This window comes from Tenrec ecaudatus, chromosome 1, assembly GCF_050624435.1.
Source record: "Tenrec ecaudatus isolate mTenEca1 chromosome 1, mTenEca1.hap1, whole genome shotgun sequence".
Lineage (NCBI taxonomy): Eukaryota > Metazoa > Chordata > Mammalia > Afrosoricida > Tenrecidae > Tenrec > Tenrec ecaudatus.
The window spans coordinates 16737678-16764926 of record NC_134530.1 but is presented as its reverse complement, the minus strand read 5'-3'; the positions used below and the strand labels follow the sequence as shown (position 1 = coordinate 16764926).

Sequence of the window (27249 nt, the reverse complement as noted above, 5' to 3'; positions counted from 1 at the left end):
GAGAGTCAGAGTAGAACTGCGCCCCCTAAGATTTTGGGGCAGCTCACCAGAACCCCAAACCCACTGCCACTGAGTTGACTCCAACTCTTAGCAAACCTGTTTAGCAGCGTAGAACTGTCCCCAGGGTGTTCCCGAGGTTGTAATTCTCTATGGGAGCAGACAGTCTGGCCTTTCTCCCCCAGAGAGAGCCAGTGGGTTCGAACTGCCCACCTCTCGATGAGCATCCGGGTGCTTCACCACTGCACCACCTCTAGGGCTCCTTGTCTAGTGGCTGAAGCCCTGTTGTTTTCTCCATCTTCCCTGGAAGGAGACGGAGGCTTGAGAACTTGCCTGACACAGAGGATTATTCTGTTTGCCTAGAAAGAACAGCCCGTTGAACCCATCCTGACTGAGCCCTTCCACGTAGCAGGCTGGTTTCTGGGCCCTGGAGACCCAGCAGCGAATCAAAAGAGAAGTCTGTGGCCTCGTGGAGCTGGCGTTCTAACTGGGGGACTGTGGTGGCTACTTCGTGTGCATTGGTTGAGTGACACAGTAGTTTCATGTTTTAGCCACTGCTGGTCGCTGAGACAAAGAGCCCCAATGTGAGGAGAGCAACTCAAACCAAGGGAAGATGAGTCTGCAAGGGCAGGAAATCTGCAATGGGATTCTTGAGCAGGTCTCCTCCAAGCAAGGAGGGCATGACCCAGGCCCCTTCCGTATTGTGGCTCCTTGTTTCCAACCCATAGCTTCCAAGGTCTCCGTACTCCTTGGCATCAAGCTGCAGTTAGGGAAGAGCATGGGGGAGAGCATCCGGTAAGCTGGGGCCCAGCCCGAAGCAACACACCCTACTTCCACTCACTTCCGGCCAGTCAGAGCTCAGTCACTGGGCTGTGCCTGCCTGCACAACCGGTGAATGTCACTTAACTGGTGTCCTGGACTGAGTGGAAATGATAGGACACACAGAGACCGATCCCTTTGATAGGAGTCTCCCTAGGAACTAAGCGCCACATCTTGGTTCTTGTCACCAAGTTTCTTAGCAGTGGGTGCTAGTCTTTGTTTTATGAGCCATCCGGTTACTTGCTAAAAGATGACTTCACGGGGTCACTTTGGTTTGAGGTTTTCAGTGCATCTCGGGTCAATCGTCTTGGAGGGCCCTCTGGTCTTCCCGGTTCAGGGCGTTGGGACTGTTTAAGAATTTGAACGATTGTTCCACGTGTTTCTCCCGTCCCATCAGGATCCGTCTTGTGCGCCCCTGATCTGGACAATGAATCACTGGTAGCCGGGCACCATCTAACTCTTCTGGTCTCAGGGCAGCTGAGGCTGTAGATTTTGTGGACGGGGAGTCCTATGGACGACTCTCGGAGCCTTTTACTTTCCTTTTTCTTTTGTTCCCGAGTGGAGGCCAAGAGCCTGATCTCAGAGGGCCGCTCTAAAGCCCACACAACTCTCCTCAACGTGTGACAGGCTGGGTCCCGAGGACTCTGTCCTAAGTCAGTTCTGATACACGTCAAACGGCGATCTCATGTGAAGTTTAGCACAACGCCTGCCTTTCATTACCGGTGTCTTTCTGGGTCTACCTTTTGCACATCTGCGAGTGAGCATCTGCGGATGACAGTAGCAGCAAACTGTGCAAGGCAAGGCAGTCGATGGCGCTAATGATGAGAGGAGGGAAGCATGTCTCAGACAGTCCTAAGTGCAGTTTGCTGTTAGTCAATGCAGGGACTACCTGATGTCAAACGATGATCGTGCTCAGCTGCAAACCGGAAGCTTACAGGTTCGAGACCACCCAGAGGTGCCTGGTTTCTAACAAACCAGCCACTGAACACACGGCTCTACTCTGATGCATGTGGGGCTGCCACGAGTTGGCATAACGTGCGCCTAAAGGTGCCCAGGTGGCATGCACGGCCCCTTGGAGGAAAGGCCTGGCACTCTGCTTCGCATCCAGTGGGGACAGCGTGAGTTATCTTCAGAACGGGAACACATCCATGTCACCGGCACCATGATCGAGAGACAGAGTCTCCCCAGCCTCCAGAAGCCCATGGCATCTGTCCCAGCCTCACGGTCTGAGACGTAAGCCCAGGGGCTCCGACAGCGGGTCCTCTCGGTCTCCTGCTTGGTGTTGTGATTCAGCCTGTGCTCCTTGGGGTCCAGAACAACCTGCTGGTCACCCTCCTGAGGATGGATACAGGGGACACTTGCCTAGCTAGGGGCTGTCAGGGAGACAGCTGCTGTGAGCACCCTCCTCTTTGTCTTCGGCTGGCTGCCGTCTGCTGTTCTCTGGCGATAGTTGGAGTGAGGTTTCAGGGTCCTGGGGCGGGATCTGGTTACCTGTCGGGGAAGTTGCCCCCCGGCTGGGTGTGAGGGTTGACTGGTGTTTGTAGTTTGACCCAGGCGTGCCTCTCCTGTTGGATGTGCCCTGTAGTGCTTGAGCATTGCTGGAGTCCCCTCGGGCTGCTGAAACACAGACGCACGCACTGTAGTCATCTCCCAGGCCAGGAGGCCAAGCTAGGGGGGTCCTGTCATGTGGCTCTTCTGCGGGCGCCTTGGCATGCCTTGGCCGGTGCATCACAGCAAGCTCTGCCCCCATCTTCCTCAGGGTCAGCAGGCCTCTCTGCCTCTCTTTTGTAAGGACCACATCAGTTTGATGAAGACCCACCCTACTCCAGCATCTAGCACCCCGGTGGTGTAGGGGTAACTTGTTGGGCTATTAACCACAAGGTCAGCTGTTCAAAACCACCAACCCCTCTGAAGGAGAAAGATGAGGCTTTCTGCTACTGTCAAGAGTCTCTGAAACCCACAGGCGTGGTTCTATTCCCCACTAGAACAGTGGTTCTTAACTTTCCTAATGTCGAGACCCTTAATACAGTCCCTTGTGTTGTGGTGACACCCCCAACCATAAAATTATTTTCATTGCTAGTTCATCACTGTCATTTTGCTACTGTTACGAATCATCATGTAAATAAATATCTGATAGGCAGGCTGTATTTTCATTGTTACAAATTGAACATCATGAAAGCCTCATGATGAATCTCAAAAGCAACATGTAATTATATCTTGTGAAACATTTCTTTCTAATGACAAGTCAATGAAGTTTCCTCTTGAAACATGTGTAGCATGAGTAACAGTCTTCACACTGGAAACTTGTATGTGGGCATATCTGCATGTAGGCAGACCCGCCTGGAGACAGCTAGAGGAATGGTGTCTCGGTTCCCAAGATGACCGGAAATATGTGCTTTTCCGATGGTCTTAGGTGACTCCTGCGAAAAAATCATTCGACCTTCCCGTCAAAGGGGTCGCGACCCACAGGTTGAGAACCGCTGGTCTATAGGGTCACTATGAGTCAGAATCTACTGGAGTACAGTGAGGTTGAGTATACTCCAGTGTGGCTTCATGTCTTCAAAGATTCTATTTCCAGACAAGGTCACATTCACAGGGAGGGAGCCTGTCAGGGCTTCAGCATGCGTTTTTCAGGGGGTGGGTGAATCTCCGACCCTTTCTCTCTCTAACACTCTATACTCTGTGGGTACCCTGCTTGTTGCCCACACACTTAGACAGACCCCCTTGCTTTCTGTAAGACACCTCATCCTCTTTACCACCACCCCACAAAAGCACCTCTGGCTGCCCCTCACTCCAGCCTCTCCAGGGATCGGCTTCTGCTCCCCGGCCTCTACCCTGCAGTCCACAGGGAAGCACTGTGGATCCTGCTGTGGGTCCTAGGTGCCTGGGACCCGCTCCTCTCCCTCCCAAACCCCTCCTCCGGCCACGCTCCCCTGATTAACTCTCCCCCACTTTCCCTCCTGCCCTTCTCCGGGTTTTGCCTCCACTCCTGCCCTTTGAGAGGGCTTCAGGAGCCACCCAAAACAGAAACATGTCCTTTGGTTCAGTCCTCTGCTCTAGAAGACCACCCGAGGAAGAGCCCCTCCGTGCAGAGGGTGGGGAGTTGGGAAAGGTCCGGTGTGAGCGGTGACACGATCACATTCAGAGACGAAATTGAGAGGTTCTTGGAAAATAACTTTTTTTTTTGGTAAAAACAAAAACTCTTGAACAAACAAAAGAAGCAGCAGTTCATTGTATTGAAATCAAGACATCCTGTGCCAATCAAGATGTACGAAAGGTGGCGGAGGCGCTGGGGACCTTGGTTCCACCACGGACAGTAAATTTGGGGGCACGTCACTCACCCTCTCTGAGCCTCCGTTTCCTCCCGCCTGGGGTGGTTGTGCCCAGCACACCGGGATAGCTGAAGAAGTGTTTGTCAAAGAGAGGGTGAAACGGTAAGAAAGCCTCACCACGTGTATTAATGGGCATCGGTCGCTGTCTGTTCCAGTAGCCCAGGTGGCTGATTTAAATCTAAGTGAATGAAAACTAAGCGACGTTGAAAACTCAGCCCATGAAGATAGAAGAGTGAATAGTGGTTACCAGGGGCTGGGGACACCCCACCATTCCCTACCACCGCCGCCAAAAAATCACTGCCATCAAGTTAATTCCAACTAGGGGCCCTGCCTACGGTTCACAGGGCTTTGTTGGTTTTTATGGGGGCAGACAGCCTCACCCTTCTTCTGCAGAGCTGCTGATGGCTTGTGGTTCACAGCCCCATGCTTACTCAACAGTGCCACCACGACTTCTCAGGGGCTGAGGAAAGGCTGGAAATGGAGGTGTCATTGCGTAATGGGTATGGAGTTTCTGTTTGGACTTATGAAAGTTTTCTGGAAACCAAGAGTGGTGATGAGTGAATGATGTCATTAATGCCACTGGATGGTACAGGGAAGATGTAAAACATGAGTCATATTAGGGATACTCTATCCTGATCAAAAGGAGGGGAAATGTAGAACAGAATTTACATTTTTTTTACAAAATTCACACTTTTTAGAGCCATGAAGGCTGAATGAACCCCCGAAACTATCACCCTGAAATAATGATTAAACCTTAAACTTTCCCTTGAAGTCTTCTTAAAAACCAAGCAGTTGTTTGCCTAGTAAAGAATCTCCCTGGAGCAGGGGTGGGGAACCTTTTTTCTGCCAATGGCCATATGGATTCATGGGTCATGAAAAATTATCAACTTGGAAATAGCCTGATATAGTTGGTCTAACAATTCATTAACTCACCCTCATGGGATGGCTGGGATAGCTTCTCTTTGGTAAGGTGTGTGACGTTACCTGGTATCGATGACTTCAGGAGCCAAATACAGCCTGCCCGAAGGTCAGATGTTTCCCACTTCTGGCCTTGAGCATAATGCTCTTTAAGAACTCTCTAAGGGATCCACTTCACAATAGCAACTAGAAAGGTTCGATAGGCACCCTAGGGGCAGCGAGTCTGTGTGGAAGGGGGGAGAACAACTCCGAAGAGTAGGGTGAGATTGTCTGCACGGCTCAGCGAGTGCCATCAACATCACTGGATGGCTTGTGTCATACACTTGGATTGCTGTGTGCTTTGCTGTCTACATGCGCAACACTCACAACAACAAAAGTAACATGAAATGCTTGGGAAAAGACACTACAAGGAGACTCAGCAAGTCCACAGGAATAGCACATCCCCCCCCAAGAGGAAGATGGGAAAATTAGGAAGAAGTTGGAGAAGCCAATCGACATAAAAATGTGACTCAAAATCACCTGCAACCAGAACAATGACTATTAAAATGAATATCTCATTGTGCTATTTCTATGGGAAAAATTAATAGGGTGGATAAGCGGCCACCAGTGGGTGGGAATGCAGAGGTGTAGGAAGCTCCTGCCCTGCTCCTCGAAGTGTGGCCTGGGCAGCCACATTGAAGGTCATTGTCAGGACTTAATCCAGTTAGCTAGTGCCAAGTATCCACCTCAGAGAGACTCCCTCTGTAATAGGCAGATACCAAGAATCACTCAGGTGCCATCTGTCCTGGGGCAGCTGATGATACCCAGTGTCCGTCCCTGGGAGATGTGAAGGTGTGCCCATGGAGCGCACCAGCCTGGATATGGCAGGTCCCAGGACCATGATCCTGTGGGAAACAGAAAACAACAGACTATCTGTAACGTTGTGCCATTTATGTAAATCTAAAATAGGTATGCTCAAAATAACACCTGTGCTTCAAGAAGCCACTCAAATAAGACCAAATTAAACCTCGCATCAGTTGCCCTGGGGGAAGAAGAATGATAGTGGGGAAGGGGTAAGGAGGAGCCCCAGTGGTTGCACCTTTGGATGCTGGCCACAAGGTCAGCGGTTTGAACCCAGATAAGGTTTTCTACTCCCTTAAAGATTTACATGATCAGAAACTCAAAAGGGCAGTTCTTTCCTGGCATTGCATTCCTCATTCAAAAAGTACATTTCTAGATCATTTATCTTGAAGTATAATGCTGTCTGGGATAGGGTTATATCTATCTGCCTTCAAGGAAAGCCAATCAATACGACTATTATTCAAATGTATGCACCAACCACAAAAGCTAGGGATGACGATATTGACACATTCTGCCAACACCTTCAGTCAGAGAGCAATCAAATGTGCAAGAAGGTGCACTGATGTTACCGGCGATTTGGAATGCAAACGTTGGAAAGAGGGAGAGAGGCGCACTCGTTGGGAATATATGGTCTTGGTGACAGAAATGAGAGAAGAGATCATATGGCACGTGGTAGAATTTGGCAGAAGACTGGCAACTTCTTCATCCAAAACATCTCTTTTCAACAACATAAATGGTGGCTATCGACATGGAGTTCTCCAGGTGGCATGCCCAGAAATCAAATAAGCCGCAGCTGCAGGACGGGTAACATGAGTGCAGGGCCTGACTGTGGAATGGAACACCAATTGCTCATTATGTACATTCAGGTTGAGCCTAATTTTTTTTTAAAATGAAAGCAAGTCCCCGAGGACCAAAATACAACTTTGAGTATACCCAAATCTCAAGAAGACCCGATGAGCTGTGAGGTAGCATCCAGAACACCCTGCATGAGAAAAGCAAAGAGTCATGAAAAAGACAGTAAAGGAAAAAAGATCAAAGTAAATGTCAGAAAGAACTCTGAAACTCACTCTTAATCATAGTGCCTCCCCCACCCCGCACCCCACTACCCTGGAGTTGATGCTGACTCATCATGACCCAAAGCTAAGCAAATGGAAGGAATGATGAAGTCAACGAGCTGAACAGAACACTTAAACGGGCAGCTTGCGAAGACAGAGCAAAATGTTATCATGGAATGTGCAAAGACCTAGAGGTAGGAAACCACAAAGGAAGAGCTCGCTCAGCAGATCTGAGCCTGAAAGAGCTCAAGAAAAACAATTCAAGCGTGGAGTTGCAATCCTGAACATTTCTGTGGGGGAAATGTGGAATGATCCTTGAAGCATCCAAAAAAGACAGAAAGAATGCACTGAGTCACTTCACCAAATAAGAGCTAGTCAGTGGTCCACTATTTCGGTCGGCAGCTTAGGAGCGAGAACCAACGGTGCTGAAGGAAGCAATTCAGGCTCCTCTGAAAGCATCAGCTAAAAGCAAGGCTCCGGGAATCGACAGAATCTCAACTGAAATGTTTCCGCAAACCGAAGAAGCACTGGAAGCACTCACTCATCTATGCCAGGAAACTTGGAAGACAGCGACTTGTCCAACTGACTGGAAGAGATGCGTATTTGTGCCCATTCGCAAGAAAGGTGACCCAACAGAATGCTCAACCTATAGAACGATATCATTAAGATCCCATGAGAGTAAAATTTGATGCTGATGATCATCCAACAACGGTTGCAACAGGATATTGACAGGGAGCTGCCAGAGGTTCGGGCCAGATCCAGAAGAGGACATGGAACGAAGCCTATCATTGCCGATGTCAGATGGGTCTTGGCTGAAAACAGAGACTACCCAAAGATGTTGACTTGTGCTTCATTGACTATGCAAGAGCATTTGACTGTGTGCATCAGAACAAACTGTGGATAGATAGGCTTGAATGGGAATTGCAGAGCACATCATTGTGCTCATGCGGAACCCGTACATGGATCAAGAGGCAGTTATGGAAACAGAACAAGGGAATGTTGCATGATTTCAAATCATGTTTATTCAATGTTATTGAATAACCACACTCATTTGGTCTGTATGCTGAGCAAATCAGAGAAGCGGATGATATGAAGAAGAATGAGGCATCAGGATCGGAGGAAGGCTTATCAACAACCTGCGACATGCAGATGATACAACCTTGCTGGCTGAAAGTGAGGATTTGAAGCCCTTGCTGATGAAGAGCAAGGACTGCCGCCTTCAGTGTGAATTACGACTCAATGTAAAAAAGATTAAAATCCTCAAAACTGAGCCAATAGGTAATGTTATGATAATAGGAGACAAGGTTGAAGTAATCAAGGATTTCATCTCGCTTAGATATACAATCAGTGCTCGTGGAATCAGCAGTCCAGCAATCAAACAACACATTGCATTGGGTAAATCTGCTGCACGAGACCTCTTTCAAGTGTTGAAAAGCAAGGATGTTGTTTGAGAACGAAGGTGCGCCTAACTGAGATATTTTCAGTTGCCTCGTAGACATGTGAAAGTTGGACACTGAATAAGGAAGACTGAAGAAGAATGGATGCATGTGAATTGTGGATCTAGCCAAAGATTTTGAACGTGCCACAAACTGCCCAAAGAACAACACTGTCTTGGAAGAAACACAGCCAGAATGCCTCTTAGAGACAAGGATGGCAAGGCTTCATCTCACGTATGTTAGACGTGCTGTCAGGAGAGAGCAGTCCCTGGAGGACTCCATGCTTGGGAAAGCGGAGGGACAGTGAGAAAGAGGAAGGCCCTCTATGAGATGGATGGACACGGTGGCTGAACAACAGGCTCAAGAACCATGGTGAGGGTGGTGCAGGACCGGACAGCACTTCTTTCTGTTGTGCACAAGGTTGCTATGAGTGGGAACTCACTTAATGGTGCCTAGCAACAGCAACTGAGACCTGCAGGGCCGCTACAAAGCAGAGGACAGCAGTGAGGTGGGGCTGGAGGGGGCAGTGCTTTGGGGATGTTGTGTTTTTAATGGGGATAAGGACCCCTGATGGGACAGTGGTGAAGTATCCGGCTTGGATGAGAAAGCTCGGTGGTTCAAACCCACCAGCTGCTCAGAGAAAGGTGAGGCCGTTCAAGTCCATACAAATGAAAGTCTTGGAAACCCTAGCGAGCCTTGCTAGTCTGTCCTACGGGGCCCCTGTTAGTTGTAAGTGGTTGTGGAGCTGAGAAGGAATGAAGGGTTGAGCGCGTGAATGGATGAGCTCGAGGCGTTGCGCAGACCAAAGATGATGATAAGTGATTGAGGAGAGTGATTAATTTGACCCTTTGCGTTTGAGGGTCTACCCATCAGGAGTCCTAGAGGTTTTTCTGAGAGAGGGTCAAGCCAGACGGTAGAAGAGGAATCCCAGGAGGATGTGCACCATCTGTAAACAGTGGGAATATAATGTGGATGGAATGCTGTTAGGGACCCTCCTCAGGAAGAGCCCCACCTGGGTATATAAGGAGCAGGGATCCCATCTACCTGGAAGTCAATAGGACCAGGGCAGCCACGTCCTCCCTGCTGCCTCTGAGCATGCCTCCACCACTCCTCACGCTCCCGGTCCTCAGCTCCTGCCCGTCAGGGACTCTCGAGTCCCAAAGCCATTGCACACATTCCCCGCCTCACCTCCCCATTCCATCCCCCCGGCAGGTGTTCGTTGTTTCTTCTGTAAATGTTTGCCCACACCTTAACTCCAAACCAGCAGAGAAGATGATGTCCCCAGGTTCAAAGGCAAAGCCAGAGGGGTACCACATTTCAGCCCGGTGATCACAGGCAAAGAGCTGAACATCACTGGGTCTCCGCCTCCCTGCCGGTGAGAGGGCGATGAGAGCTCTGTCCCCGAAAGATGCCGGGCCATGAAACAGGCTCTCGCCTGGAGAGCAGCAGGCACAACCCCTAGCAAAGAAACAAACCCCAAGAAGAAAAGAAGCCAGTTCCTGTGTCGGCCAGCTCTGGGATCACCTGGCGGCGCCCAACAAGAGCGACGTGGAGGTGGTGGCGAAAGCAAACGTATTTCATAATAACTTGGTATTGTCAAGTAGGTAGGGGGATGACGGTGAAGTTCATCAACTTTCTATCCAACCGTTTCAACTACTCATCAAACCCCCCAGTCTTTGACCCCTCACCAACTCCTTGATTTGTCTTCTGCCTCTTGGGGATTCCTAACTTCTGTTCTCCTACCCCCCTACCCCCCAAGTTCACTACTCATCAACCGTCTAGCTCAGAGGTCAACACACTTTTGAGCCAAAAGAGCCAATCATTTAAAAATGATTTGAGAGCCAGAAATATATTTTGCAAGCAAACCAGATCACCTTTCTCTGAGTATTATCCTTTCAATTTTTCTTTCCAATCTACACCAGAGCCATACTTGTACGTACCAAAAGAGCCCCGTGTGGCTCTCGCGCCGTAGTGTGCCGATCCCGGGTCTAATCCATTGCTTCATCCTGCCCCCATTTTGGCATTCTACAAAATCTGTTCCTTTTAGCATGAAACCTTTATCTTGGCTTCCCCACCCCTCTTTAAAACAGTGGTCACCTATAATATTTGTCCCTTTGTGATGGATGGATTTCACTCAGCATGAGGGTCTCCAGGTCCCTCCACGTCATGAGCTGCTGCATGGTTTCATCATCGTTTTCAGTGGTGCGTAGTATTCCGTGGTGTGCGTGCACCAGTTTCCTTATCCGTTCTTCCACTGGTGGGCCTGTGGGCTGCTCCCATGTGTTGTTATTGTGAACAGTGCCGTGCGGAACACGGGCGTGCATGAGCACCAACATTGATACGTGACACCCCTCGCTGCTGTGGACTCATCCCCGACCCATGGCGACCCCAGACATGACAAACTGAAACCCCACCTGGTCCTGCACCGCCCTTGGTGGACTGAAGTCCGTCACCGCAGCTACTGTGTCCATACTTACGCAGAACTAAGTGTACCCCCCTTTATTATATAAATCAGGGGGTGCTCACACTTTTTCAGCATGCGAGCTACTCATAAGATGATCAAGTCAAAATGATCTACCAACTACAAAAATGCAAAACGTGTATTTATTTTTTATTACATTCATAAATGCATTGAGAATTCTTTATATGTACAATGTATGTTTATGTACTTTTCATAACCGCATGAGTCCATATTGCACAACACAGCACAATGAACTGTGTGCATTTTTTGTCATGACCTGAGTTTACTCTGATGACTTGCACTTAATGGAAGGAGCCAGGGATGCGTAGTCCGGACAGTAGCGCTGACAGCCAGCCTCAAGCACACTTCCAAATGACCATCAGTCATGGTGGAACAGTACTTGGACTTAATGATCTTTATGTGGGGAAAGGCTGGCTCACATAAATCAGTAAAGCCGAATAACGCATTCAAGGAGGTAGCACATTTTCTCATGTTTAGGTACTTTCTCTTTGCGAGTAAGTTCCAGAACTGTTCATGCACTCTGGACTTCTGCTGAATGTCGGCTTGTAGTGTCAAAATCTCCCATTCCGTATGAAAGCGCTACGTTTTTGTCTTCTTACTAGGTCCACCTCCCCCACTCATTTTAACATCCTTTCTTATGTTTAAGAGGAAAAAAAAGACAAGGTCTAAAGATTGGCGATAACTTAGCTTGTCAGTTTTGCTGCACTTGGCGCAGTTGTTTGCGTGTGTGTTTGACACCCAAGATTGCATCTGATTGGCTGCGCTGTTATCAGTTCAGTGACGGGATTGATGATGGGTTCACATCAATTTTTTTAATGCCATGCGATCTTCACATTTGTGATTGACCAGTAGATCGCGATCAACGTATTGAGCCCCCCTGAGATAAATGAACTCTGACCTTCCACACAGCAGCTTCTAAGGAGGTGCTTCGGGGGGCCTTCCTAAAGGTCATAGGAGATGGAATTGAAAGACCATGGGATTGTCCCCTTCACTTTTCAAAGTCCCCTCGGATTATCATCCGCAACTTAACACAGCTGAGCAAAGTGAGACACGGAGCGCGGAGTGATGCCCGCAGCCACAGCCAGCAATTGAGGGAGCCCGGATCTGAACTCTGGCTGTCTGACTCTTAGTCACAGTTATTGGCCATCATCTAAGAAGCCTGGAGGCCGGAAAAGTGGGGGTTGGTTCAGTCACTCAGCAACATCTCCCAGGAGCCCTTTCCGTCTTTCCACCCTGCTGCCTCTGTTTAGAGCAAGTCCTTTCTTCCTAACCGGCCAACTCCGAGTTCCGGCCAAAGGCAGAGTCAAAGAAGAGGAGGGACAGTCTCCTGCCATGTGACTCCTCTCAAAGGGAGGAAATCCTTTAGAAGCAGGCATGCCCTCCAGGCATGTGACTGAGCCAAGTGACAAGTGCTGTCTTGCAAGGAATTCTGGGGAAAAAAACCTATTGCGCATGTTCTCGTGCTCCGAGGGGTGGTGTGGGACCGTAGGTAGACAATTCTCTGTGTCCTTTTCCTAATTTAAGGCAAGCCCTTTCTTTCACCCAGCCTTCTATCTCCTAGAACAGCGGGTTCTCAACCTGTGGGTCGCCACCCCTTTGGGAGTCAAACGACCCTTTCACGGGGGCCACCTGATTTGTAACAGTAGCAAAATTCCAGTTATGAAGTAGCAACCATAATGTTATGGTTGGGGGGGGGGGGTCACCACAACGAGGAACTGTATGAAAGGGTCGCGGCATGAGGAAGGTGGAGAACCCCTGTTCTAGAATGTGGTTCGTGGGTCAGCTTCACTCTTTCCCACATCCATTAGTTCACCTAACGGACATTTATTGAGTACCTACTTTATGCCAGGCATAGTCTTCGGAGCTGGGAACCAAACAGCCGGAAATCCCTGTCCTGGTTGGCTTCACCACTCGTCTGTCCGTCTGTCTTACGAGGGTGGCTTATATGTTGCTGTGTTGCTGGAAGCTGTACCACTGGTATTTCCAATGCCAGCGGGTCTCAGTAGAGCTCCCCTACTAAGACAGACGAGGAGGAAGGATGCTGTGATCTACTTGCCCAGAACTAAAATATCAAATGTACCATGGGCTGCCAGAATCATGAACAAATCTGTCGTTAAAGGACAGCCAGAATGCTCCTTAGAGGCCAAGAACGGGGAGGCGTGGCCTCACACACTTTGGAGGGAGGGACACGATCAGGAGGGGCCAGTCCCTGGAGGAGGGCACCTGCTTGCTAAAGCATGGAATCCGAGAAACGAAGAAGACCCTCAACAAGATGGACCGTCCCCGTGGCTGCAACAATGGGCTCGAACAGGCACCAACTAGGAGGACGGCACAGGGCTGGGCAGGGTTTCACTGTGTCGCACCGAGGGTCCCTATGGTTTCGAACCGACTCCTTGGCACCTAACACCACCGGTGGGTTGAGGACTCATGGGGTTGGATTAGAAGAAATACAACGCTCTTAAGGACCCGGGGCTTCATCTCACTTCCTTTGGACATGTCATCATGGAAAGGGCACCACTAGAGAGGCCTCCGTGCTCGGTAAAGAGTGAGGGAAACTTGAAAGGAGATGAACTGGTCCAGCAGCCACAACAAGGGCATGAACTGCCGTGAGGATGGCAGAGGGCCTGGGGCAACGTGTTCTCCGGTTGTACCTACCATAGCCTTGAGTCAGGGCCGAGGCAACAGCATCTGCGGCCACAGAGGGCTAGACACGCTGGAACAGGGCCATCCAGTGAAGCAGCCCTGGTGACTGAGAGGACTATGCTTTAGACCACTCACCACAAGGTATCAGCGGTTCAAGCCCACCAGCCACCCCAAGGGAGAAAGATGAGGCTGTCTACCGTAAAGAGTTACGATCTTGGGAACCCACAGGGGCAGTCTGCCTCTGTCCTGTAGGGTCCCTATGAGTCAAGATCGACTCATTGGCATCAAGTTTGGTTGGGGTTGAGTTGGGGGACAGAGCGGCCAAGTGGTCAGCTAATCCAAAGGTCAGCAGTTCAACCCCACCCCACCCCATGCTCTACTCTGCTCTAGAGGGTCACTGTGAGTTGGAATGGACTCAGCGGGCTTGGGTGGGGTGAGGCCATGCAGTAGAGCTCCGCCGTGGTGGGCACCCAGGGCCCGCCCTGTAGTCATTGAGGGCTTGGCATACAGCTGGTGCGCCCGAGAAGCCCAACGGCTCCTTGCACTTGATTTCAATTGATTGAAATGCGTGTTTCAATGGCTGCGTGTGGCTTGCGGTTACCCGACTGAACAGCACAGCTCTAAGAGCCAAGGGCTGCAGCAGCTACGGCAGAGCCCAGGGCCACCGGCCGGCCGCTCTCCGCTGCCCTGTGCACAGACTTCCTTCCCTCCCACCCCGGAATCCCTCTCCGTTCAGAGCCAGGCTCACCCTTCCAGCTTCCCCCTCCTTCTCACTCCTCCATGGACCACATGACTTTCCCCTATGTTGCATCCCGGGGCCCTGCCCCCTAAGGACATTCTTCATCCTGCCCATCCCACTCCCCCTGCACTGCCCCTGGAGGCTAGGGGCTCTCTGTTCTCAAAACACTGCCTGACTCGACACCCTCACCCACCACATGCACACACACACACACACACACACACACACACACACGCAAGCAAGCAATGCTGCTGCTGGCTTGAGCTGGCCTTCTGCCTCCGAGCCTTCTCCATCATGTTCAGAAATCTCCTCCTCCGCATGTTGTTCTTCCCTGGGGATCCTCCTCCTCCCTGGGCTCAGCTGTCCCACCATGCATGTCCTTTGCCTTTTCCTCATTCACTCACTCACTCACTCACTCACTCACTCACTCACTCACTCACTCACTTACTCACTGGCTAAGCCTCGAAAAGGGCTCCGAGGAAGACCTCTGCCCTCCAGGAGCTGGTGTGCTAGAACGGGAAAGGCACGCGATGCCATCGAGTCGATTCCAACTCCCGCACAGTGACCATCTGGGACAGAGTCGAACTGCCCCCGGGGGGTTCGAGACTGCGACGCTTTTTGACCGTGTCTCAAATGGTCTTATTGACGTGTCATTCACAAATCATACAATTCAGGGGTTCAGTCACATTAAGAAAGATCGTACACATCACCGCAGTCCGCTCAAGAACATTTCCTTCTCTCTTGTACTCATCGTTAGCTCCCCATTCCCCCCAACACCAACACCACGCCCCGCTCCTCCCCATTCTCCCCCCAACACCAACACCACGCCCCCGCTCCTCCCCATTCTCCCCCCAACACCAACACCACGCCCCGCTCCTCCCCATTCTCCCCCAACACCAACACCACGCCCCCGCTCCTCCCCATTCTCCCCCAACACCAACACCACGCCCCTGCTCCTCCCCATTCTCCCCCAACACCAACACCACGCCCCCGCTCCCCCCATTCACCCCCAACACCAACACCACGCCCCCGCTCCTCCCATTCTCCCCCCAACACCAACACCACGCCCCCGCTCCTCCCCATTCCCCCCAACACCAACACCACGCCCCCGCTCCTCCCATTCTCCCCCCAACACCAACACCACGCCCCCGCTCCTCCCCATTCTCCCCCCAACACCAACACCACGCCCCCGCTCCTCCCCATTCTCCCCCAACACCAACACCACGCCCCCGCTCCTCCCATTCTCCCCCCAACACCAACACCACGCCCCCGCTCCTCCCATTCTCCCCCAACACCAACACCACGCCCCGCTCCTCCCATTCTCCCCCCAACACCAACACCACGCCCCCGCTCCTCCCATTCTCCCCCCAACACCAACACCACGCCCCCGCTCCTCCCCATTCTCCCCCCAACACCAACACCACGCCCCCGCTCCTCCCCATTCTCCCCCAACACCAACACCACGCCCCCGCTCCTCCCCATTCTCCCCTCAACACCAACACCACGCCCCTGCTCCTCCCCATTCTCCCCCCAACACCAACACCACGCCCCCGCTCCTCCCCATTCTCCCCCAACACCAACACCACGCCCCCGCTCCTCCCCATTCTCCCCTCAACACCAACACCACGCCCCCGCTCCTCCCCATTCTCCCCCCAACACCAACACCACGCCCCCGCTCCTCCCCATTCTCCCCTCAACACCAACACCACGCCCCCGCTCCTCCCCATTCTCCCCCCAACACCAACACCACGCCCCCGCTCCTCCCCATTCTCCCCTCAACACCAACACCACGCCCCTGCTCCCTGCCATTCACCCCCAACACCAACACCACACCCCCGCTCCTCCCCATTCTCCCCCAACACCAACACCACGCCCCCGCTCCTCCCCATTCCCCCCAACACCAACACCACGCCCCCGCTCCTCCCCATTCTCCCCCCAACACCAACACCACGCCCCTGCTCCTCCCCATTCTCCCCCCAACACCAACACCACGCCCCTGCTCCCTGCCATTCACCCCCAACACCAACACCACGCCCCCGCTCCTCCCCATTCTCCCCCCAACACCAACACCACGGCCCTGCTCCCTGCCATTCACCCCCAACACCAACACCATGCCCCCGCTCCTCCCCATTCTCCCCCCAACACCAACACCACGCCCCCGCTCCTCCCCATTCTCCCCCCAACACCAACACCACGCCCCTGCTCCCTGCCATTCACCCCCAACACCAACACCACGCCCCCGCTCCTCCCCATTCTCCCCCCAACACCAACACCACGCCCCCGCTCCTCCCCATTCTCCCCCAACACCAACACCACGCCCCCGCTCCCCCCATTCTCCCCCAACACCAACACCATGCCCCTGCTCCCCGCCCACCGCCTTACCACAAGGAACCATTCATCCAGATTACTATCTCTATAGATTGACTTAGCCTGCATTTCATATACTGAAAAACTTTTAAAAAAATAAGTAAAACATAGAAAAACCGCAATCAAAAAGAAAGCAGAAAATATTAAAAAGTAGAACACGTTCAGCATGGGTCACAAGGGAGATAAAACGATAAGGTGTTCAATGAACTTCCAGCGTATTCTACACGAAAGCAGGCCTTTCACAGCCCCGGTCTGTGGCCAGGAGGGATTCACCAGCGGCTTTATCTACATAAATTGCCCCTTCGCTTTTTTTTTTTTAACTGAAAGAACTTTAGAATGAGTCACAGGGGAGATCGAGTGATCATCACGGCAGCAGAAAGCCTCATCCTCAGTCCACGGGGAGCCTGGTGGTTTCAAACTGCGGAACGTGTGGTTAGCACCCCAACTCGGGACCCCGTCTCAGGGCTCCCGGAGAAGGCCGACTGCGAGCTGGCTCCTGAAGGGCGTGCGTGACAAGCCCATCAAGAATGGGGTGGGGGGTTGTGTGAAAGCTGGCATGACTGGAAGTAGAGGCACGTTCTACGACACCATCCCTTTGCCCCTGGTCCTTGGGGTCCCACCAAGCTGTCCTGGGTTTTCTGCCACGCCCAATGGAAGCCATGGGAAGGTTTGGATTACAGGAGGGAGCTCCAGGAACGGGTATCTGACACTCAACGTGTTCCGAGCCCCAAACCCCATCGCAAATGACAGCCCAGGCAGGTGACCTTGTGCGTGAGAGCAGACTGTGCTCCAGTAAAGGGGTGGGGGGTCGGTGGGAGGTTGTTTGGGAAGTAGATCACCAGGCCTTTCTTCCTCCAACCTTGCGGTTAGCAACCCAGTGTGTTCCGCATGTTATCACCCGGGGACTTCAGATAGCCCAGCTGCTGCCCCGACTCCGCGCTCAACCCCACCCACCCGACACCATTCCTTTGCCACTGGTCTGCTTTGTGCCTAGCCGGACCCCAAGCCCCGACTCAGTGCCCACCGCATGGCAAGGAATCGTAAACGCTAGTTGAATCAGCCAGTGAACCAGCCACTCCGGGGCTGACTCAGAACCAGCAAGTCCGGAGGGCACTTTTCCCTCCCGGCCTGGGTCTCCGCCCCCACCCCATCCATCCACGCCTGCATGCGGGCACGGAACAGGGTCTTCCTGGGGTCCTGGGCTCCTGTTCTTCCTCCGTGGAGTAGACCCCCCCTGTGCTGTGACCTCAGCTTTCGTCTCCTCTTCTGGAAAATGGGACCACTGCTGCCCACTGAAGGGGACGCAGGAAGGGCTGGCTGAGCCCAGCGCTCCGGAACATCGCAATCTCTGCAGCTATATATAACCCCGGGCCTCGCTGGTACTCCCACTGCCTGCGTCCTAGTTGCAACCCTCATTCCACCGGCCTGCGCCTGCCGCTCCCATCTAACTCCTGCCTCCATCACCACCAATCTGTCCTCTCAGCTGTCAGAGCTGTCTCCCCACGCCAGCCCCAAGCGGCGCCCTCCCCTGCTCCGCCACCTTACATGACTCCCCAGCGTCCACCTGACTTCTCCCCCCAGCACTACCCTGAGGGAAGCTGCCCCCCCCCCTCCAGTCATCTCTTTATTCCTTCTCCCCCTCCCAAAAGGCGGGGGTCGGAGAAGGACTGTCTTCTGTCTGGTGCAGAGACCAAAATGTGGAATGTCTTACTAATCATCTTTTCTATGGTGGCTGCGGGGCACGCTGGGGGGAGGGGACGGGAGAGCGGGCAGCAAGTTAATGAGGCCCCTGGCTGCCACCAAAGCATGGGAGGTTCCAGGCCACCCACGCATGCAGCTGAAGAAAGGCCTGGTAATCAGTGAGCTAAGTCACCGGGTGTTGGAGGGAAGAGGATGGCTGGAGGGTCTCCGTTTTGCAGGCTCAGAGAGTCGAAGGAGTGGGGCAGGGTCACCCCATGAGAAGAGCAGGGCCCAGGTGTGACCCCAGATCTGAAGGATCCCGGAGTCTGAGGGTCTCTGACTCAACTGAGGCGCAATGGTGCTGCTCCCAGTCCTCCCAGGCCTGGTGAATTTCTACTGCGTCCGTGCCCCCAGTAGCCCATGGGTGGGAGAGACTTGTGCTCCACCTGCTCGGGCACATCTTCAGGTGCTCCCTGAGGGCAGGATTCAGCACAGCTCTCTGTTAGCATCCAGCACAGCCTCCCTGGTCCAGCCCCCTCGTGGCTCACTGGGGCCTCTCCCTGCCTGGTCGCCCAGATCCAGCCATCACCGCAGCCAAAGGGACCTTGTCCCTCCTCTGCTCTGAACTCTGCATGGTCCCACCCTCACTCACAACAAAGACCGAACACGTCCCGGCAGCCCACCTGCCCCTGGCTCCCTCTGTGCACATGCCCTGCCCCGCCCCTGTTCCAGCTGTAGCTGCCCCCTTGACGTTCCCCAGTCATACCTGGCATGCTCCAGCCTCAAGGCCTTGGCACGTGCTGTTCCCCCAAGCTGCTTCGTTTTCCCTGCCACACCCACCCAGCTTGTCTCTCACTTTCTCCCTGTCATCACGCACGCCTCACTTCCGGGGGACCTGACCGCCTGGCGCCGTCACCACTGGCCACATGTGGTGACTGGAGTCTCAAAATGAGTTGAGCTGCCATGTTAATCCACACCATGGTCCCCAGGCTGCATCCAAAGAAAGAATGCAGCACTAATCACATGGACATGACTGTCAAGTCCCAACAGCTAATGCCCTAGACCAGCGGTTCTCAACCTGTGGGTCGTGACCCCTTTAGGGGTTGAACGGCCCTTTCACAGGGGTCGCCTAAGACCATCAGAAAACACATTTTTCCGATGGTCTTAGGAACCGAGCCACCGCTTCTCTATCTCTATCCATCTCCAGGCGGGTCCGCCCCCATGGAGACACGCCCACATATGAGTACCTGCTGGGAAGACTGTTACCCATGCTGCACCATGCTTCAAGACATTTCATTGATTTGTCCTTAGAAATAAATATTTCACACTATAGAATTACACATTGTCTGTGATTCATCACTATGTTTTCATGATGTTCAATTTGTAGCAATGAAAATACATCCTGTCTATCAGATATTTACATGACGATTCGTAACAGTAGCAAATGACAGTGATGGAGTAGCAACAAAAATAATTTTACTCTTGGGGGTCACCACAACAAGAGGAACTGTGTGAAAGGGTTGCAGCATTAGGAAGGTTGAGAACCACTGCCCTAGACTATCAACCCAGAGCTGCCTCGGAAGAAAGGCCTGGTGATCTACGTGCCTCAAAAGCAGGCCCTGGACGGCCCTGGGGCCTGGTGCTACGTGGATACACCTCGGGCTGCCATGGGTCCACAACACCTGGGCCTGGATCGCCTTTTAAGCGCTGATACGTTCAATAGCTGGGGCCCCGTGAAGTTGCCTATGAAAGTAAATTCTTCCGTTTTGTTTCACCTTTGCAATGTGGCTAACCGACCGAGTCTGTTCCATCCTGGGCTGTCCGCAGGTGTCATGGAGACTCACAGCAACTGTATTCAAATCAGAATGAAAGGCCACCTGGTCCTGGGCCATCCTCCCAATTGTCCCACGTTTGAGCCCATGCTGCAGCCACGGTGTCCATCCATGTCCTCGAGGGCCGTCCTCTCTCTCGCTGCCCCTCCCCTTTCCCAAGCATAAGGCCCTTCTCCAGGGGCTGGCCTCTCCTGACCACAGATGCGAAGGACGTGAGCCTCGTGGTGACGCTGTTTAGGATTTCCAAGACGATGTCTTCATGGGAGCAGACAGCCTCGTCTTTCTCCCGCCAAGTGGCTAGTGGGTTTTGAACCTCGCGGCGAGCAGCCGCCAGAGCTCCTTGGACCACTGGAGAATGTAAAGTCTCATACGCCTCTTTCATTCTACCTCTCCTGGACATGCTCTGTGAAGCCACAGTGCTCCTCCCTCCCCCCGTGGTTCCCCAGCTGCCCACGCAGCCCTGCCAGCCTCCCTGCATTGCTTTTCTCTTTCCACTTGTCACCCAAGGCCCAACTGATGCTTCAAGTACCCAGGCAGGGCTTTCTGTGACGTGTGCCCCCGTGGCGGGGCTCGGTGGATGCTGGTGATGGAAGTAAGCCAACCCCGTTCACTCCCCAACAGCAGCCCTCCCGTCTGCCCAGCGGGAGAGGCATCCCAGGATGCCCAAGACAAGGGTTTGAGGGCCTCGCATTAACCTTAGAAAGTTGGAGGGGCAGAGAGAATGAAGTCAATTGATGGATCACAGGCCTTAACATTCTCTAAGGCTGTCTCAAAGCCTGGCTCCCCACCCCCACCCCACCCCATGAAGGGTCTCTAACATCTGATGGCATGCCACTCACTCACCATCCCTGCCCCCCCCCAAAAAAAATTCCATTGCCATTAAGTCAATTCCGACTGATAGTGACCCTACAGGAGCACATGGAACTGCCCCGCAGGGTGTCCAAGGCTGTGATCCTGGTGGAGGCAGGTGGATCCAAATGGAGTGCTTCACCTGTGCGCCACCAGGTCCTTTTCCCTCACCATCAGCACCATCCAGATTCCAGCCATATCCGACCCCTTCCTTGAATGTGCCAAGCTTTTTCCTATCCAAAGTTCTCATTCTCTCTCTCTCTCTCTCTCTCTCTCTCTCTCTCTCTCTCTCTCTCTCTCTCTCTCTCTCATTCTCCCATAGACCAAATTCCTCCTCCTCATCCATGAGCTCATGCCCTTGGGGCCTCTCGGGTCCCCAGGGCAGCTACCATAGCAGCTGGCTGCCCTCAGCCCACACCATTGTCTTCCTGGCTTTGGACTCATGTGTCCCTGCCACACACCTGAAGGTGCATATTCACTGTGTGCATGGCCTCTTGAATGCTTTGTCCGCCTCAGTCCAGGGTACGGGGAGGCCTCCCATCGTGCCCTCTTCCCAGCTCGCCGGAGGTGCCCAGAGGCACGATTCCTGATATGGAGAAAGTCTATCAGCCCAAGCCGGCAGGCCTAGCTCTTTGGGAGAAGTCGTGTGAAGAGCGCTGAGGGAGATACTCTTTGTTTTTCGTTTGGGGTGCCCCAGGAGCTGACCCTGAACTAGGACTTGTATCAGAGAGGTGAGTGCAGGAGATGGTCACCTGGGGGAGAAGGGATCCTGAGGCAGAAGGTGAGTCTGGAGCACGTGACTCCCGCCATGGGCAGCTGGGAGCCTGTGTGGAGCCCCCACCTCAGAGGGACCCGGAATTCAAGGCAAGGGAGCTGGGATATTGATCCCCCGATTCCCTCTTGGAATTTAAAAACTCACAGCCATCCAGATGAGTCCTACTCATAGCAAACTGCAGGGCAAGGTAGAACTGTCCCTGTGGGTTTCTGAGGCTGTAACTCGTCACGGGAGTAGAAAGCCCCCGTCTTTCTCCTGAGGAGCAGCTGGTGGCTTTGAACTGCGGACTTGGCAGATCACAGACTAACACATCATCACTGTGCCACCTGGACCCCTTGGCTTTGGGGGAGGGCAGGGGGCGGCGTTTATTTCCTGTACTTGTCTAAGCTTGGGAGCAACACTTCAGGCAATGAGAGGGCAGGGACCTCTGGCCCAGGCACGCCCCCCCCACCCCACCCCCTAACCAAATAAAAAACTCACGGCCATCAAGTCATGCCAACTCATAGCAACCGTATAGGGCATGTAGAACTGCCCCTGTGGGTTTCTGAGACTGTCACTCTTTACAGGAGTAGAAAGCCCCATCTTTCTCCCTCGGCGTGGCTGGTGGTTTCAAACTGCTGACCTTATAGTCAGGCCCAGACCTCCTCAAAAGACACACGCAGTTGCCTCTCCTTCCCACAGAGCCCACCCCACACCCACCCACCCCATTGTTAACGTTGAAGGCCGGGCGGCAGCTGCCCTCCATGTAGCTCTGTGACCCTAGTCACAGTCACTAACCTCTGAAATGGGCCCATCCAGCAGCAGATGGGCTGCTGGGACTGGGGTGAAGGGCCAGGGGGCCCCTCGTCTCTCCAGCAGCACGTCTACAAGCGGGTCCTGGGGACAAGGTCTTCTGAGAAGAGATCTCCCAGCTCCCTCGTTCACGCTGCTTTCCCATGAGCAGTTGTGGAGGAAGCTCAGTCTGAGTGAGGCCTCGGGCCTACAGCCCCATCTGGGCTACTGCCAGTGCTCCTGGCTTTTCCTTTCCTTTGCCCTGGTGGCATAGTGGGCACGCATTGGGCTATTAACCACAAGGTCAGCAGTTCAAAACCACCTGCCACCCCGTGGGAGAGAGATGAGGCTTCCTACGGAAGAGTCATCAGCTGGTAACCCCACGGGACCAGTTCTACCCTGTGCTGGAGGCTCGCTGACTCAGCCTTGGCTCAAAGGCAGTGAGTTTGTGTGTTGAGTCTGACGCACGTCCTGTGCGCACGTCACCAGCGCCGTTGTGCTATGGGTGCTCAGTGGCACGGACCCTGAGGTGGTGACCCAAGGCTGTCCGGTCCTACATTGTCTTCCCAACCTCGGCCTATCCTGATTTGCTATGTTCTGAGCACCCTCCTGCCCTGGGGCTCATCTGCCAGCTCTGGGCCAGACAGTGTCCCGTGGTGAACCATGGGGTTCTCATTGGTTGATTTAAGAAGTCTGCCACCAGGTCTTTCTTCCTAGTCTGTCTTAGCTGGGTGCACCGCTGAAAAGCACCAGATGCTGGTGGTAAGCAACGTCTGGCAGCAGAGCGACGCGCTAACCACCACGGCCTGGCCCCCAGACACAAAGGTTACCTCGCTGGATCCTCCTGCCCGCGCTTTGTGGGTCCCGGCCTATTATTCACCCGTGAGGCGCAAGGGGAGCAGAGGCACACAGGCACCATGACTTACCTAAGGCCACCCCGTTGGGGAGTGGCAGTGCTGGGATTTGAACCTGGGCAGGCCAAGGCTCTGAATACTAACCACTCCTCTGCCATTTGGTCGAGCCTTGTGGCCCTCAAGTCCCTGGAGGGTCTCCCACTGCCCTGGGAGACTGGGGGGTTGGAGGTCTCTATAAATCCCCCCTTCTCCCGAGAGACAGGTACGACACGTACCGTTTTACAGATGAGGACGCTGAGGCCCTGACTTGCGAAGCAACATCCAACCCTAAGCTCCCCGCCCCACAGCCCCCTTCTCTGGAGCAAAATCGACCCTTTGTTTCCCTGTTGGCTTCTTTTTTGCAGCATCTTGGCGACGGTCGGGACGGAGTTTGACCTGCGGACACTCAGAGCCGTTCGAGTGCTGCGGCCGCTCAAGCTAGTGTCTGGAATCCCAAGTGCGTGAGTCTCTGCCCCAGCACCGGGGTTGCTCCCAGGCAGTGGCCCTCCGCCTTCCCTTCCCAGAGCCTGCGGCAGGGCAGCGGTCCCAGGGCCCCCTGGCTGCACGTCCCAGCGAGCTCGAGAGCAGGCCAGGGCACCTCACCCGCAGCCACCCGCTGCCCTTGAGTTGATTTCCACTCAGTCCCTCAGAGGGTTTCTGAGGCTGTAAATCTTTACGGGAGCAGGCAACCTCATCTCTCTCCCAAGGCACAGCTTGTGGGTGTGAACCGCGAACCTTGGGGTTAACCGTCCGAAGCGTAGCAGACAGCACCACCAGGGCACCTCACCCATAACCACAGCACCCATTCTTTGAACACCCACTCTGAGTCAGGAGTCAAGTTCCGTTCCGTTCTCACAACGCTGTGAAGTTGGACAGGGCTGAGAGCTCCATTCTATGCACGGGAGACCGAGGCTCCTAGTGCCTGAGAAGTGTCACGTGGCTAAGAAGTGGCAGAACTAGACGTGAAAGCCAGTGTCACTCCAAGCGTGGCAGCGGTGACCATTCCCATTTATTAAGTGCCTGCTGACTCCTGGGCCCGGTACTCAGACGTCTGGCTGCTTGGTGGCCCAGCTTCCCGTGAGCCCATGTTACAGATGTGAAGGCTGAGACTCAGGGAGGACTCGCCTGGCTTCTCACAGCTTGAGAGAGAGGAACTCCGAAACCCACCCTCGTTCCAGGCTTGTTCCCTGAAGACGCTTCTATGCCACCCTTGGCGAGTGACTGCAGTGTACAGGGTCAGGATTGAGTGTAGGTTTATCTGAAGAAAAAAAAAAGAAAGAAAAATACGTGTGTGTGCACATGCTTGCAGGGACATAGCAGACATACTAAGCTCAGAAAACAAATACTGCCTCAAAATAACAATCCTCGTTGCTAAAACTATGTGCCGGTATGTTTCAAAATTAAAATTCACTGCCACCCAGGCGGTGCCAACTCACAGCGTGCCTGTAGGGCAGGGTAGAACTGCCCCTTCAGGTTTCTGAGACTGTCACTGTTTTATAGGAGTAGAAAGCCCCATCTTTCTCTCATCGAGTGGCTGGTGGTTTCAAACCACCCACCTCTCGGATCACAGCCCCATGCATACCCACGACGCCACCACGTTCCCACTGTTCAAGATACAAATACACAAAACCCGATCCCAAACCAAATCCACTGCCACAGTGCCGGTTCTGACTCATCGTGACCCCAGATAGCCTTTCCAAAGGCTGTACCTTTCTTAGAGCAGACAGCCTCACTTTCCTCCCTCTGAGTGGCTGACGGGTTTGAACCGCCGACCTGGCAGTGAGCAATCCCAGCACTCGCCCAACGGCACCACCAGGACCCCTGAAGGACGCGGGGACTTTGCAAACTCATTTACCCTCAGAGCAGTCCTGGGAGGGAGCTTAGCACCATCTGACATCTTTTCGGCTTCATTCTTTGGGAATGCGGATTTAAAGAGGGAGGTGTTTCGAGATTCATCTCGACAAGGTCTTTGCAGGGCTGCAGGAGCCCAGCGGTGCCAGTCCATTAGTGAGTCAGTGTTTCCCCGGGGGAGCCATGCCACCCCCTGGGGGTGGGGCACTGGGATGATGGGGGATTCGTGGGGGAGGGAGGGGCAACAGCAGATACCTAGCCTTTATCCTGGATTCTTTATTGGCTGTAGTACTAACATTTTTCATGGCCAGGAGGGGCTCTGAGCAATTTCTTGTCCTTTTTCTTGAAAAGGGACCTGTAGGCCAAAGGCGTTTGGGAACCTGTGCAATAAAAGTAAAGGTTATCCCGAAGCTGACACCAAGACGGAACCCTGTGCTTGGCCGTGTGCCTTGCTAGGTGCGAACACTCTCAGGGAATCCTGAGAGGCAGGGGCTATTCTGAGGTTCCGCATGGCACCCCGACTTGTTCACTCAGTGTGTTCAAGGTCCCGTTAGGTAAATGACGTGGGATCCCAAGAAGCCCACTTAGCCAGGCGTTCAGGAGTGAGGGTGAGAGGGAGCGCCCCGCCTGACCCACGGGGGCTCCGTGCACCATGAAGAGTGCCGAAGCTGTTGCCCCCAGCAGGCAAGACGAGACTGCCCTCTTGTGCTGTGTCGGTCAGTTACCAGGGGAGAGGGTGGGCAAGCCATGACCTCCTAGGGCAGGCAGCTGGTGGTAACCCAGGGCAGGTCTACCAAGGAAGGACCCATGTTGGAACCCTTGTCAGCTGAAGGCTGGGTGCCCTGGGACCAAAGGGGATCCAGGCAAAACGCCCACAGCAGCCCCCAGTGTTTACCATCCTGCGCATTGCCCATCTGCATGGGACCCCCCCGACAGGTTCCCCTGGATTGCCACCATCTCGCCTCGTCATGGGGTACTGGCAGCGGACCCCAGAAAGTTCTTCTCACTGAGAAACACGGCCTAAAGCTCTATGCTGGAACCAGGAAAGGGAAACTTTCAAGTAGGTTCTGACTCATGGCGCCACCGGTGTGCCGGAGTGGGACCTGGGCTCCACCACCAAGTTGGGGAAGAGAGTTGCCAGGCCTTTCTTGTGAGGCACCTGTGGGGAGATGCAACTCCAGACCTTGGTTTAGCAGCCAGTCGCTTGAGCCATCTCCACCGGCTGGGAGCTCACAGTATGAGTCAGAGACGCCCCCAATGACCTGCACGGGGGTGCTGGCTGGTAGTGCCCATCGGATCAATGTCGAATCTCAGGAACCCGTGCAGAGTGGAGCTGCTCTGTGGCCCTGGTGGCGTGGTGGTTATGCCTTGGGCTGATCACTACAAGGTCAGGCATTCGAAACCACAAGGCCCTCCCCCAGGAGAAAGACAGAGCTTTCTCCTCCCATTCGGAGTTTAACAGTCTCCAAAACCCACCAGCCAGTCAGCGTGCAGTGTAGCACCGATGAAATACACAACTTTCCTCTAGTTCTTTAATGCTTCCTCACCGCCACTCTCATGATCCCAATTCTACCTTACAAATCTGGCTAGACCAGAGGATGTACTCTGGTACAGATCAGAGCTGGAAACACAGGGAACCTAGGATTGATAAACCCCTCAGGACCAATAATGAGAGTTGAGATACCAGGAGGGGAAGAGGAAAGTGGGGGAGAAAGGGGAACCAATCACGGTGATCTACATATAACACCCTCCCTGGGAGAGGGGCAACAGAAAAGTGGATGAAGGGAGACATCAATCAGTGTAAGACATGAAAAAAATAATAATAATTTATAAATTATCAAGTGTTCACAAAGGGGGGAGGGAGGGAAAAAATGAGGAGCTGATACCAAGAACTCAAGTGGAAAGCAAATGTCTTGAGAATGATGATGGCAACAAATATACAAATGTGCTTGACACACTGGATGGATGGG

At 53.4% G+C, this 27249-nt stretch overlaps 1 protein-coding gene across 6 annotated transcripts in view; it reads left to right on the top strand.

Annotated features, from left to right (window-relative positions):
• Nucleotides 1-27249, top strand: part of CACNA1A (calcium voltage-gated channel subunit alpha1 A) — a 249717-nt gene that overhangs the window by 99305 nt on the left and 123163 nt on the right. For all 6 annotated transcript variants that reach the window (XM_075547950.1, XM_075547959.1, XM_075547940.1 and 3 more), the window contains exon 4: nt 23794-23885. In XM_075547950.1, the coding sequence (XP_075404065.1) occupies nt 23794-23885 (92 nt within the window). The remainder of the gene's footprint in view (nt 1-23793; nt 23886-27249) is intronic.